At 31.2% G+C, this 15038-nt stretch overlaps 2 protein-coding genes across 3 annotated transcripts; both read right to left on the bottom strand.

The window, feature by feature from the left end:
- Positions 1 to 815: 815 nt before the first annotated feature.
- On the bottom strand, positions 816 to 1317 carry LOC127806221 (uncharacterized). Its single transcript, XM_052343363.1, has one exon. The coding sequence runs from the start codon at positions 1235 to 1237 to the stop codon at positions 896 to 898; it is 342 nt and encodes a 113-aa protein (XP_052199323.1). The 5' UTR covers positions 1238 to 1317; the 3' UTR covers positions 816 to 895.
- A 4003-nt stretch (positions 1318 to 5320) lies between these two features.
- Positions 5321 to 11464, bottom strand: LOC127806220 (aldehyde dehydrogenase family 2 member C4-like). 2 transcript variants are annotated; one of them, XM_052343361.1, is made up of 9 exons: positions 11310 to 11464; positions 10184 to 10326; positions 9675 to 10058; positions 9474 to 9563; positions 8918 to 9091; positions 8686 to 8823; positions 7147 to 7284; positions 5888 to 5949; positions 5321 to 5746 (listed from the first exon to the last, which is right to left on the bottom strand). In XM_052343361.1, the coding sequence occupies exons 1-9, from the start codon at positions 11410 to 11412 to the stop codon at positions 5473 to 5475; spliced, it is 1506 nt and encodes a 501-aa protein (XP_052199321.1). In that variant the 5' UTR covers positions 11413 to 11464; the 3' UTR covers positions 5321 to 5472. The 2 variants fall into 2 exon arrangements, with proteins under 2 accessions (XP_052199321.1, XP_052199322.1); XM_052343362.1 differs by lacking the exons at positions 5321 to 5746; positions 5888 to 5949 and adding an exon at positions 5956 to 6607.
- Positions 11465 to 15038: the final 3574 nt, after the last annotated feature.

Raw genomic sequence — 15038 nt, forward strand, 5'->3', positions numbered from 1 at the left:
TAATTATAAAAATATATAAAAATAAAATGAAAAAAATATGTATTTAGCCTATTTATATAAAAATGCATATGGCCTTTTTCTAAAATTTAATTTATATGGCATCGCCTTTGGTAAAGAATCAAAAACTCGTGAAAAAGAAAAAGGGCAAGTTGGATGAATAGGTTAGATTCCCCTTGCTTTTTATTGGGATGTGCTCCATTTGACAGAGAAAGCCATCCGTGACGATAATTCCACAGGCCTTCCTGAAGTAACCCAGTATTCTCAACTTGGCGGTGGTGGATAAAAAGCACAAACAGAAAGCAGCCCCTGAATAGTTAAATTTCAGTGTTTCTTAGATGTTTAAACCTTCATATTGGCTAATGCGCTCATATCTCTGTTCAAATTTCAGAGAAAATGCTATCTTCGATTTAAGTTTGAAATGGAAGACTAGAAACTATATCCGTTAAAAGTAGAAAATTTGGCCGCCACTGCTTTGGTAATTCATGAAATATCATCAATGTTGAGTCTTCAATTCTTATAGTAAATTTATCTATAATTCTTTGATTTCTAAAGGGAAAGAAATTAAAGCGTTTGAGAGCTCTTATGATACGAACTAATTATTGCCCAAATAATTAAATTCAGTATGGGAGAAAGAAAAAAGATATGATCCATTACATAAAATCATCAAGTCTTTTAACTAATTGTTTTGGTTGAGTTTCAATCAACAACTGCAGATTTTTAAAGTACCTAATTAAGAACTACGGAACTAAACTAATTTGTAGCAAAAGCCAAATCGAAATAAGCAAAATCTCATGAATAGACAGTAGGGTAATTAATTAAGCTTCCGCAATCATATGTCAAAATTTATGGATATCAAAGATAAGCTTACAGATACAGAGATTCAAACATGAACAAGTTACAGGTCTTCACATGGCAGCTTCCTGATAAAGATCCTGGACGGATCGGCGAAGCGAACAGAGAAGGATCTGGAGAGGCAATCTGGTTCATCCAGCATCGATCCTTGATCGAAATTCTGCGAATACGTGAATTCGTCATAGCGCAGCTGTTCCGCGTGAACCGAAGAAGATCCGAATATCTTCCTCTTCTCCTTCAAAAACTTTCTCCACAGCCATTTCCACCCCGCCCTTCGTGGTCCGGCGGCGGCGGCGGCCGACGAGTTCCCCTGCTCAGGCACGCTATAGCTCCGCCCTAGCCGGATGCTTCTCGTGCTGGAGCTGCGGCGGATTCTGGCTTCCATCGCTGTTGCAATGCATCAAGCTCTCTGCTGCGGACGTTTTTGAGGCTGCCAAATAGCAATTCCCTCCGAAGGCGGGCGTATTATAGTATTACGCAAGTCAAATAACCATATCCATGTTACTATGTTAGTAAATAAATACTGATGTCATTAGAGAATTTTGTGCTAATCGCTCAATAAAGTCTTCGTAATTATAAATTTCTTGAGATGGTCTTCTTCTCACGTGATCATTAATGAATTGAATGATGAAAAAATTATATTAAAATAGAGTTTAAGGTCTAATGTGTGTTATGTTTTCTACATTAATCATTATTGAGAATTAAACTTTTGTAGTGGCATGAATTCATCAATTTCGATTAAATTACTTAATGTGAGTGGTTTGTGAGCTTGCAAACTCACGATTTACCTAATATGCAACTAAAGGGTGGTAGATGTATAAGATTTTTACAATAACAACAATATATCTACTATTTATCCCACTAATGCACAAAATCTTTATAGTAAAAAAAGATAAAATACACTCAGACTTCTTATGTTTTGACTTATTGAATGAGACACTCCGTGGTTTAAAAATACTTTTACTAGTCTTCGTGTTTTAGTTTTTTTGTTTAGGCACCCTTCGTTACTTATTTAACCTTTAATTAAATAAAATTAAGTTAATAAAATAACATTTAAGTTAAAATAAAACAAAATTAAATCAACATAAAAACAAATAAATCAAAAAAAAAATGTTGCCAACAAGAACCCATCGATCATCGGTCGTCATTCTAGCCATGGAGTCCTAGATCCCACTAACTATGGAAAAAGAAGAAGAATGAAAGGGAAAGAGAGGAAGTGTAGCTAAATCGACAAAGAAGATTAGATGAAATTGGTGAAGAAAAAGAATCGAGAAAGTAGATGAGAACGAATAGGGAATGGATAGTTACCACCTATATCTATATTGTCACTGATGAAAGGAAGAAGCAATAATATTAGCAAGGATAACCCTTTTGAAACTTAGATCTAGAAAAGTACTATCACTTTTTTTTTATCATTAATATCTTTTTTACCTGTCTTTTCTTTGCCCCATTCCCAAATCTTGATCTAAACAATGGTCTAAGTCTGGGTTTTAGATATCCATGGTCGGTGAATTCTCAAAAGCATCCCCGCTATAGGAACCCATTGTTGACAATGGGCTCTTACTATCAATATTCTTTTTGTTTTCATTTTTTATTAAATTTAGTTTTAATTTATCTTAATTATTATTTTATTATCTTATTTTAATTTAATTAAAAAATAATTAACGGAGTTAATAACTAAAAGGGTGTCTGAGTAAAAAAAACTAAACCACAAAAACCGATAGAAACATTTTCAAACCACCAAAGTTGTCTCGGCCAATGACTAAAGTTACAAGAGATTTGGGTGTAATTTACCCTAATAAAGAATAAATGTGTTTATGTCAAAACATTTGTTAGTATGTTTCTCTCTTTATTTTTATATCAACTTCGTGAGCTCAGCAATACATACAATGAAAGATGACTTTAAAATCTAATAAGAGAATTAAGATTCACAAAATTTAAACACTTTACTTGTTATATGTCCCACTAAACTGTAACCAACCTTTAAAATCCATTCGTTTACACACGTATTAGATATAGTATAAGAAATATCAAGATGAGGGTGAGCAGCATTTGAAGACCGGAATGGTCCAAATTGGCCAAAAAGACTGTGTCGCTGATCAGGATTAGGGTTGGCTTGGCCTGCTTTGACCCACTAAAGCTGCTGACGAACTTCAAAAAACAAATGGATCTCGTGGAAAGTAGCAAATGGATTTAGACGGGCGCTTCAGATATTTGTATGTTTATGGATTTGACTGGAACCTACAAGGCCTTGTTTGGCAAACCAGAAAGAGAAGTTCACCCGTATGAGTTCCTGATCCGAACTCGATTTGAGTAGGGCAGGTACCAGATCGCATTATTTATTTATAAATTGTTTTAATATTTTGTTACTAACTTTTAATTAAGTGGGCTAGTCAATTATTTTGCTCGTCTCTGAGCTGGGGTAGCCAATTTTTAATTTGTAGGAACTTTAGTAAAATTGCTTCATTCTTGACCCGTTACTGGTTTTCTTAAGTGGGCTAGTCGATGTTTCTTTTTTAATTTCAAATTTTTTATCTACCATTATTGAACGAATTCAACAAACGTGGCCAAACCCCCCCTAATTAACCTTACCAGCAACGGCAAGGACGCCGTGGTATTTTCAGCTCGTTTGTTTTCCAAGATGAGATGATGACAAAGAGGAATGTTATGTATAATATTGGTTTTGTATTGAAATGTCGTGTGTTTAGTTGTAAAAATAATATTTTTATAAAAATTAAAAATGTTACAATCACACCACCTTCCTTTGGCCCAAAATTGTCGTTAGATTGAAATTGTGTCTCTTGGAGACCTGTCTATTCTGTTATAAATCATATTTTTGAAAATTTGTCCATTTTTCAAGAGACACAATATTTTTGGTCTTCAAAAAATACCAATCTGATCATTTTTATTTTTATTTTTAGCCCAAAAATTGTTTTGGATTTTTGGTGGGCCTTTTGCTCATTATACATCACCTACGTTCACTTCATATTAGGTGTTTTTTACCATTTGTATTTGAAAATATTTCAATTACGAGAATTATATTCATATATTTATATACAAAAATTAAGATAAAAATAAAATTCCTAATTTAAGCCTATTTAGTTTTCAAGGGTTGGGCTTATGAGCCCTTTGCCCATTGACTTCTACTCGTTGACTGGGTAGGGGGACTGTATGGACGTCATGTTGATATTATAAATTGAATCAGATTTTATATTTTTGACACTTAACTTAAATTAAAAAAAAGTACCTTATATTAAGTACACTCTTTAGGATCAGAAAGTGAAATCCCTTACCTTAAAGGTCATCACAACTCAGTATTAAAATTTTTACAAGAAAGATTAATCATATAATTCAATAACAAGATTCAAACACGGGATCCTTAATCGACTATGTAACAGGTAAATTTTTTGAGATCAATTCATATATGATCTCAACCACTAAGCTATAGTATAGGAACATTAAAAACACCCTTTGTATATAGAGAAGGGAGGATCGTGCCAAATAACCATAGGTAAGACTAAAAAGTAAAAAGTTACAAGGATAATTTATTTTCTTTTATTAATATAAAAACTTTCACTCACTATCTTTCAAATGCAAATTTGGTTAATTTATAACTACGTGTAATAACTTATATATAAATCACACACATTAAATAAATACACAAAAATTAATTTATGCACGTTAGACTCACTTTTAAAGAAATTTAAATTTTGATCATAAAAAAAAAAAATAAGTATAATCTTTTAGATAATTGTTATTTCCTAGTCTCCAGTATCTATGCCCTCAATTACATTAAAGAAGGTAAATTACAGATTAGGCATTTGACGCTTGTACAATACAAGAATCGAACTTACAACCCAATATATTATTCATTCGATCACTCTTTCTGCACCAACCCTAACTTAATGATGACCTTTCATGCCCAATAATCAATTGTACGAAGGAATATGCTATTTTCTGCTAAGTTCTTCCTAAAACGATAGACGTGCAAATTTAAGTAGATTTTAGATACAATCAAATTTATATTTTTATTCATATATTTTTATAATTTTTTATGTAGTTATTTAAATATTTTTTATTTCAATTATATTTTTAAATTTATATTTTTGAGTCAATTTTATTCTTATACTCTTAATTCTTTTTTTCATATAGCAAGTGAAACTCTTCGTTATTTCAATTATACATATGTATTTATATTTTTGAATTAATTTAATCTTTGTATTTTAATATATTCAAAAAAATAAAGTGAAAAGAGCTAATTTAATCATTTTTTTACACATCAAAATACAAAGGTTAAATTAATTAAAAAATATAAGTATAGTTATCGAAATAACGAAAAGTTCAAGTTTTCACAAAAAAAAATATTAAAATATAGGAGTTAAATTGACTAAGGGTGTAATCAAAATAATAAAAAAATTGAATAATAACATGAAAAAAAAACATAAAAATACAAAAAAAAAAATGAATTTAAACGTTTAGATACATCTGATCATTATGCGCTTTTAGTTTATCGTAGCAATGACAAATTTATTTCTTTCCATGTGAGAGCACTACATTGGGCGACAATAAGGAACTTTCTCCTCATTCATTATTGCAATATCCATGGATTGACATATAATTTCAAAGCCAAGGCGAGTTGTAAATGGGAGTAACCACAGACTTGACATGCAGATACTTGCGAAGACCATCCATACCCATATCTCTCCCAAAGCCACTCATCTTGCAGCCCCCAAATGGGCAGTCAGTCTCCAAAGCAAAGTAGCAGTTGATCCAAATCAACCCAGCCCTCACTGATCTTGAAACTGTGTTGGCAATGTCCAGATTGTTGGTCACAATGCCTGCTGCCAGCCCATATCTTGTGTCATTGGCCCTCTTTATTGCCTCCTCTACTGTCCTGCAGTGTTTAATAGAAATCAATGAATTAGAATTAAAAAACAAAAAAAAAATATCTTCTACAACTGAACAAATTCTAAAGTTTTAAATGAAAATTCAAAACCCAACTGAGATTTGGATGTACATAGAAAGATGAGCTTACTTAAACTTCATTAGTGACATGACTGGGCCAAATATCTCATCCCTAGCAATCAACATATCATCCTGCAGGGTAACATAATAACATTAATTTAAGAAAGTATGTTGGGAAAATAATCTCGCACAAAGCCAAAACACTTTCTGTTAGTAGCGAACAAATCAAATCACAAGTGATAGCAACAAACACAAGAACAGAAAGTTAAACTTCCCTTTTAAAATAGCAATGAAAGTTACAGCTTATTCAAGGCTCAGATCTGTATATCATCACCTACAGCAAACCAACGAGAAGCTCTCCCAAACCGATGTCCTATCGGCCCAGCTCGGTACCAGCACACAGCAAGAAGATCACACAAAAATGGTTCACACAAAGACCCAACGAGTTCAACTAAGTTTCTCTTCTTTTTCACACACCCGTCCCATCGAACCCACATAGGTTTTATAGCTATCAAGAGATAAACCGAAACCAGTAAAAAATCCGTCAAAGGAGGATAAGGGAACCAGGCTTTTGGAGAAGATAGAAATGGCGAGATAGGAGGAGAGGATAAGCTAGGGTTTTGGACGGAGTCGCAAACGGCCAGAGAAGTAGGTCACAAAACGAGAAACAACTATTATATACCTGGGAGATGGCTGGTCGAGCTGGGCTTCAATTTGGGCCTGAGCTGCTGGGCCAAAATTGGCCCTACCTCCTCAAAGGCCCTTTGGGCTTACTTCTCTATTTGGTGACCTGCACATTGGGTTGAATCCACACAAAAGTGGCCCACATGATCATCATAGCCTTGGGATGTTTGGTATCACAAACAACAAAGTAACTTTTATTAAAATAAGTAAGATTATATTAAGATAAAATTAAAATATTTTATGAGTCAAATATAAAATAATCAAAATAAAACGACAAACATTTTAATATTTTTATCAAATTATTTGTTAATTTTTTTTTAGAATACACCGGAAGATATATGCGTTATTTTTTTTATTTATAAGGATCAAAATAAATTTATCTAGAGGGGGAGAGAGAAATTTATCTAAAAAAAACCCAAATAAGAAGTCTTTTGACTTCTTTTTCAAGAATTGCTAAATAAATTTAACAAATACAATGAAAAATACTTTTGTCTATAATACTTTTCACATCCTACTTTTTTCGATCTATATATTAGTTGCACTACCAGAGTATAATTCATCTTTAGAATATTAACTTGTGTCAATGAATTTACTCAGTTACATTTGAAAAGTTGTGATTGCAAAATTTTTTTAGAAGAATTTTACCGTAACATTGGTGAAAATTGTTGGTTGAATGTAGTATCCCTTCTTGCCATGGCGCTTCCCACCAGTTAAAAGAGTGGCCCCTTCTCTTTTGCCGTGCTCGATGTATGAAAGTATCTTTTCAAATTGAATCTTATCTACCTGCAAGAGATGTAATAAGCATATTATGATAGAGGTTTATTCTCGTGCCCATGTTCGATTTGCCCGACATAAGGGGTGGAGAGAGGTGGGGCTCACACACCTCTTTGATTTTGCTTACGTCAAATAAATTTTATGTTGTCCGACATAAACAATATAACAATATTATATTATAATATTACTATTATAATTGTTAGTCGTAAATGAGTGATTATTGGGCGATAGATTGATGAGAAAGATAATGTTATATGTTGATTAAATTTTTATATGAAAAAATTGTACATATAATGCCAATTTTTGTAGTCATTTAATTTATTAGGAAGCAAAGAAAAAAAAATTATAAGAATATATTATAAGAATATCACTGTTACATTCATTATCCTAGACAGTGAATCAAAGTTTACACTTATGATTTATTTTTTTTTATCAAAATTGAGGACATAAGTGACGTATAATCTCAATAATACTAATACTATATGATCTTAATAATATTTATTTTAGAAGAGATCAGTAAAACTATTAAAATATTCCTTTAAGAAAGTCAATTCAAATTTATCAAATATCTTTTTTTCAAACTCTGTAGGTGAATAACATGTTAATTTCATATCTCAAAGGATTCAATACAGATAAGGAAAATTTGATCCCATTCTTATCAAGTTCGAAAAATCATCTCAAAATTGATGGGATACGAGCTTGGAGATTTCAAAGCCTATTCCAAGTACCATGTCTCCTCCGGTCACATTACAAAATGCAAAAACTCCCTTCCAAGTACAAAATCTGACTCAATCGATATTACTTTCAACGCTTACTTTTATAGAGTTATCCATTTTTTCTTTACCAACTTGAGCATCAAAGGCCAAATCAAAAAACTTAGCCTCATTTCATTCTTTTGTAGATATAATTCTTGAGATGCCAACTCCAAAATATAAATATCAAAATCAAGATTTCAAAATAGGGTGTGATAATTGACCTAGAACCATCATCATAAAATAATGGTACACAAATAAATTATTTTACAAAAAATTATAAAATGATGTGTCCTTTTTGTTTTACATCGTATTCATTGAAAAGCAAAAAAGCCATCATCATAATAGGGACTCATATTTATAAACATATAGTTCAAAACTTCTATAACATTTCATTTTCCATAATAAGGATAATTTCTATCGAAGCATAATGAACATAATGATTCAAATTTATGAAAATTCTATTGCTTCTAGTGGCATTTTCTACATAAAAAAAAGTGTAAGAATATCTTATTTATTTATTTATTTATTGCCACCGTAAGAACATCGTTTTTCATTAATAAGGGTAATTCCAATTCTTTAATAGAACGTTTAAACACTGTATCATTATCCAATTTATATAAATGTCTCTGTGTTACCACTTTATTTCTTGAGGTACCTGAGGTCCTTGTCGAACAGAAGGATCAAAGGGGTCCCCAACCACCCAACTCTTTGCCTTTTCCAACAGCTTCTTCACAAATTCATCATAAATCCCTTCTTGGACAAACACTCTCGAACCAGCCACACAAATTTCACCCTTCAAGCCCAATATTATTAGAAGAGTTAATACAATCGAGCATGGGAGAAAACTAAATGCAAGAAATTAATAATTAATTGAAGTGTCACCCTACTTTGTTAAATAGAGCGCCTAACAGAGCAAGATGTGTAGCTTTATCAATATCTGCATCATCAAAAATGATGAGAGGTGACTTTCCCCCAAGTTCAAGTGACACCTGCTTTAAGTTGCTCGTTGCTGCAGCTTGCATTACAAGGCGTCCCACTTCTGTCGATCCTGTAAAACTTATCTACACACATAAACACCATAAACACAGCAATGTCACTAAAAAGATGGGGTATATATTTCTTGGCATTTTATGATCACTGACGTCAGGAAAACATAGAAAAAGTACTTTTCTCAGCATTTTTATGATATTTAAGCGAAAACCCAGAAAAAAGTTGGGTGAAACAACAAGTTTCTAGCATTTTGTTGGTGGAAAAAATTACTATTTAATGTGGACGACTGTTAATTATTTTGTTCGTGAAAAACAAGTTGAATGTTAAGTTGATAATGCTCATATATGTATGATATGAAAGGTGTAGAGTCGACAATAATTAAGGTGAGGTGTATGATGGGCCAAAATTAAAACATTAGACTAGGGTTAGGAATTATGTGGGCGCTATACTCACTTTATCAATTTCCATGTGAGAGCACATAGCCTTACCGGCTGTTCTTCCAAACCCTGTTATTACATTCAGCACTCCATCAGGAATACCAGCCTGCAGATCAAAAGAGCTAGGTCATTAAAACATCTAGTTTCGGCCATAAGGGCTTTACAACAATGGAGGTTAATCAAATAGTGCAAGCGAAATTAGAGCTGAATTAATTACCTGCTTAGCTAGATGAGCATAATAAAGAGCTGAAAGAGGAGTTTGCTCCGCTGGCTTGACAACCATGGTGCAGCCAGCGGCTAGGGCTGGGCTAACCTTCAAGAAGAACATGGTAGTTGGGTAGTTCCAAGGAATGATGTGGCCGACGACACCGATCGGCTCCAGCAGGGTGTAAGCTTGAAACTCGCCCGACATCTTTAGTGTCTCCCCGTGAATCTTGTCGGCAGCGCCAGCGTAGTAACGCAGAAGATCTGCTGCCCCCGGAATGTCCTTGGCCTTGCCCCAGCTGAACAGCTTCCCGGCGTCAATGGTGTCCAAAGCGGCTAGCTCCTGCGCGTTCTCGTTGATCAAGTCTGCCAGTTTCATTAGTATCCTTGCCCTTGCCTAACACCATTGACAGCAACACCAAATGAGCGGGCAAAATTTTGCCATAAGGTTGTTTTCTATATATTTTTTCTGTGTCATTAATTATATAATCATTAATGATTTGTATCATTAAAGTTACTTACTGAGCCAGATAAGCGAGGCCAAGGTCCATGATCAAAAGCTTCTCGGGCAGCTTTCACAGCTAGATCAACATCATCTTTGCCTCCTTCTGCAACTCTTGCTATCACTTCTCCTGTTCTTGGATCTATTGTCTCAAATGTTTTTCCTTCATTTAAAATATTCAATACTTAAATAACTTCGTATATATCAAACTTTTATCTTACTATATGAGAATAATCAAACATTAACCAATATAATTATCTTCTAAATCTTGTAAAACTATGCACTCAAAGATAATTGATCAAAAGGGAAACTATGATGGGAGAATAAAAAATCCCACTTAATTAGTTCTCCCCAAACAAAAAGAGTTTTTTTTTTAAGAGATTTTTTATTCCTTTCCCAATAATTGTTAGTCTCCGTCAAATTTAATTGCTTTTGAGTAAAATCTATGATGCATAGAAATATCTCAAAAGTGTCATTTTGACGTTTTTTAAATATTTTTTGTATTAAAATGTCAAAAAATACCAAAAAAAAAACTTTTTTAGCCATATTTTCATTTTAAAAATATTTTAGAGCGTTTTATAATATTAAAAAAATATCAAAATACATTTCTAGTTAAAAAATACATTTTCATCCACTAAGAAGAGGTTAGAGACAGGAAAAAAAATCGTCTCGTATCAAGTTAGAGACCTAATTTTTTTCCAAAAAAAAAAAGAATTCCATCTCTATTTAAATTTTAATTTTAGATTGAATAACTATTTTTTATATTAAAAATTATATTTATAAAAAAATTCTATATTATTTTATTTGCATGTTTCCCTCATTTTTGTTTCCTATTTTTTAAAAAATAATTTTTTATTTTTGTTTCGTATTATGTCTATTTTTTATTTTTGTTTCTGAACAACCTAAAGTAAAAATCAAACTTGAAATTTGATCACCCTTAAATGGAAAAATAAATACTCTAAACTCGGTAAAAAAATAAATAAATAAAAATCACTATTCTACATATATAGTAGCATGCATAGACATGGAAAGATGAACAGTGCAGTTGAACATAATGAGATATTAAGATGGATCCTGATCAAACAGAAAATATAATTAAGTTCTAATGATTAGAAAGAATATATATATATATATATATGAAAGAACCTGAAATGGAATCCACAAACTCTCCATTGATGAACAGCTTCTTGAACTTTATCGCTGGGATCTTCGTCAATGCCGCTGAACTCCCATTCCTCTCTCCCTCCATCTCTCCTCTGTGTCTCTCTGAAGTTATAACTCTATTGCAATTAACTTCAGCTTTCCTTGTAGATATGCATATACACATGTGTATATATATCCAGATCCAGATGGGCTATTTGAGTATTCTATGCCATCAATGACGTGTAATCCAATGCTCAGCAAAAGGACAGCTGCTTTGACTTGGGATAATAAATAAATTAGTCATGAATCAAACAAAAATCCTCATTAAATTAATGATATATAGTTCCATACAGTATTAAGCAACTTCCCATCTATCACTTCAATATTTATTTAATTTTCTGTCTTCAGTTGGGTACTACGTAAGACTGAGTGTTTTCATTGATGCGTAGTTGTTTTTGTTTTTGATTGTTTCATGACATGACAAATAATACTTGACTCGTCAAAAAAGAATCTAATTGAACTGTTTCAATTAAGCTGTAAGTATCATTTGATTATTTATCTTTTGTAAGAGTAAGACCCGTTATAATTCTTTACTTAACCAAGCAAGACAAATAGCCCATGATCGTGGATATGGATGCACTGATTCGATGAACTTCAAGATCAATCAATCAATTAAAAATGAGCAATCACTCCAACCAGTCATCTTCACCTCTTTCCGCCATAGACGGCCATTCAAGGTCTCTGCTAGGTGAAACTTTTGACGCTAGTAGTTGGCAAATTAATTAATAACAATTCCTTCCGAGGGCTGGCGTAGCAGTATACTAATATGAAGGAAAGTCAAGACACCATATGCTTATTTGCAAATAAATAGTTGATGTGACTAGAAATGTTTTTTGATCAATGCCTTAATAAAATTCATGGGGATTTGAGTGGAAGGGGTAATTGGCGATAAATGGCATTGTCTATAACAACCCTAAAGGACTATTTTATGAAGTTATGAATGACACTTTTAAGTGTTGTAATTCTGAGTTCTTTTTCAGTCAATTTTCTTTTAGCACGTTATCATTGATAAATTGCGTTATTTTATAAGAATTTTTATATTAAAATATTTATTTGAATGTATTAGTGGTATTTGAATGATACGAGGAGGACTGGGGTGGGCATCGTGTGGCTAACGGGGCAATATATGTATGTAAGGTTGATTAGTATTAGTGTTGAATGGGCATGGGTTTGACCCAGCAATAATGCTCCAAATTTGCTGGTTGCTTTAAAGAATTGGATTTCTTGAATGAATAATGCTATTGGGTTCAATTTTTTAGACCTAAGAAATCTTTGTATTTTGGTTGATTTTGTAGTGATTCACTTATATCATGACTTGAAATTTATATTTAAAGCTAGTACATAGGCATTGTTTATTGTTTATTGTTTATTAATCAAGATATAGACCAAAAAAATTATGATACGAAAAGTATTCAAAATTTTTATATTTTTCAAAATTTATATTCAAAGCTAGTATATAATTTATATGAATTGAAAGGAGGAGAGAGTTGATAATGTTATTTTGTATGACTTATTAAGATTTTTTTAAATGCCTTAAAAGGAATACCTATGTGAAAAACACATACTTAACCTCTCACTTTATTCATGAGATTAGACTCAACAAAGTTGATTTAGGTAAACTAACTCATGCTATACTTTTAAGTGTAATCTAATTTGGACAAATACATTTGTTATTAATGTGTCATTAGCAACAACTCATTAAAAACCAAAATAAGTCTAAAAGGCCAAAATAATTTTTTGAGATAAAAAGATATAATTTTTCCCTAATCAAGGGAAAAGAGGTCCCGAACAAAATGCAAATAAAATAACTCTGACATTCAAAAATTCATCCAAAAGTTATATAAAAAAAATAAATATTATCAACAAAGATCCTAATATTAATGAATCTTGAAATATTACGATAAATATTATCTTGAAGAATTCAAATTCTAAGAGATTTGAAAAAATTCTATACTCTTATATAAATAAATGAGCCCTCATTTCAAAAGAGATATATCTCTAATACTGATTTTAATATAAATTTTAAATTTTTAGTATCTAATTTAAATATTAAGATATATTTGTGCAGGTAGTTCAATGTGCTTTTTGATCATTTTATTTCTTACAAAATCAAAGTAACCTGACAAAGACTAATGCTAACGAGCTGTTACCATGCATGCCCCAGGTGGCATATGTTATGTTTTTAGTCAATTAAACTTCCCCATTTATTAAGAGAACAATTAAAAATAAATGGCACACGGATTTCGCCATTTAGGAGATGGACTTTATATAAAATTATGTATTTGGCTTAATTTGACTGGAAACCCTTTTCCTCAAGTAGAAACCCTTGTTGAGTGGAGAGAATAAGGGATGAAGCTTTGACTAAAACGGATTCGGGTTGATCACTGACTCAGTTATTCATAAATTATCTTTAATATTTTACTAGGAAGAACAAAATATCATTCATTAATATTTTACTAATTAAGAAGGTCAAACTATCATTAACAACTATTATTAACTTTTTGTTAATGCCAAATACCAATTCATACCAGCATCATTAGGCCACATCTGTAATTTTGTTTATGTACTTTTCTGTTTTTTTTATCATTTAAACTTTTTATTATTTTAATTATATTTTTAAATTAATTTAACTCTTATACTTTAATTTTTCTTTTCCCATAACAACTTCTTTGTATTATTTTGATTATATCTCTAAATATACATTTTCGAGTAAATTTAACTCTAGTACTTTAATGTAAATAAAGTATGACATGTATTTTGTCATTTAACTTTATTTTTTGATTATGGTTTTAAATTTTTACAACCAAATGGATAATGGTTTGGTTATGGTTTTAAATTTTTAAAACTAAATAGGTAATGGTTTGATTTTGGTTTTAGTAATTTAAGTTTGGTTTGGTTATGATTTTGGCAAAAACCGAAACCAAACCGAACTATTGCCAACCTTAATCACTCTTAACTAAAAATTATTAAGTAGATTATGGATTTTGAGAAGGTAAGTACTTAAAGTATAGTGTAGAGGTCTTTCTTATTATTCTGGGGTTTGCTTTGATTTTTGGGTGTGGTATCTCTATATTAATTAATAATAATATCTCATTATTTATCAAAAAAAAGTGAATTTTCTTATTTAATTAGAAATAGGGTTTGGATAAAGTTGTTTCATCTTGTTTGTTTGAATGGAAAAAAGGAATTGAAAATCAAATGACTATTTCATTTTATTATTATGTTTTGATACGTTTTTAATTTTATGGAACAAAATAATTAAAATAATTAGCTAACATAAATAATCTTTTAAATTATAAATATTAAAAAATCCCACAAAAATTATATTTAACTCCAAAACAATATAATTACAAAATATATGTTAAAAAATTATTTTTTCCATTTTAGCTAAAAATATTAAATAAAAAGAATAAAGATAATTTATTTTAATTTTCAAATAAAAGCATGTTTAAGGGATGAGAGATTGCAGCGGACGACGACAAGTTTATATATATGGCAATATGTAACTATAAAAAAAAAGAGTGTAAAATGTAATCATGTGAAATTCATTTTAGAGTGGAGAAGCTTTCTATCAATTTTATAATTAGAAGTCTTTTAATCAATTTGAGGAAAAGGTCATCTCCTAAGAAACGGATCACTTCCATTCCTTTGAGGCAACTAAATAACCTTTGG

This window comes from Diospyros lotus, chromosome 7 (genome assembly GCF_014633365.1).
Source record: "Diospyros lotus cultivar Yz01 chromosome 7, ASM1463336v1, whole genome shotgun sequence".
NCBI lineage: Eukaryota > Viridiplantae > Streptophyta > Magnoliopsida > Ericales > Ebenaceae > Diospyros > Diospyros lotus.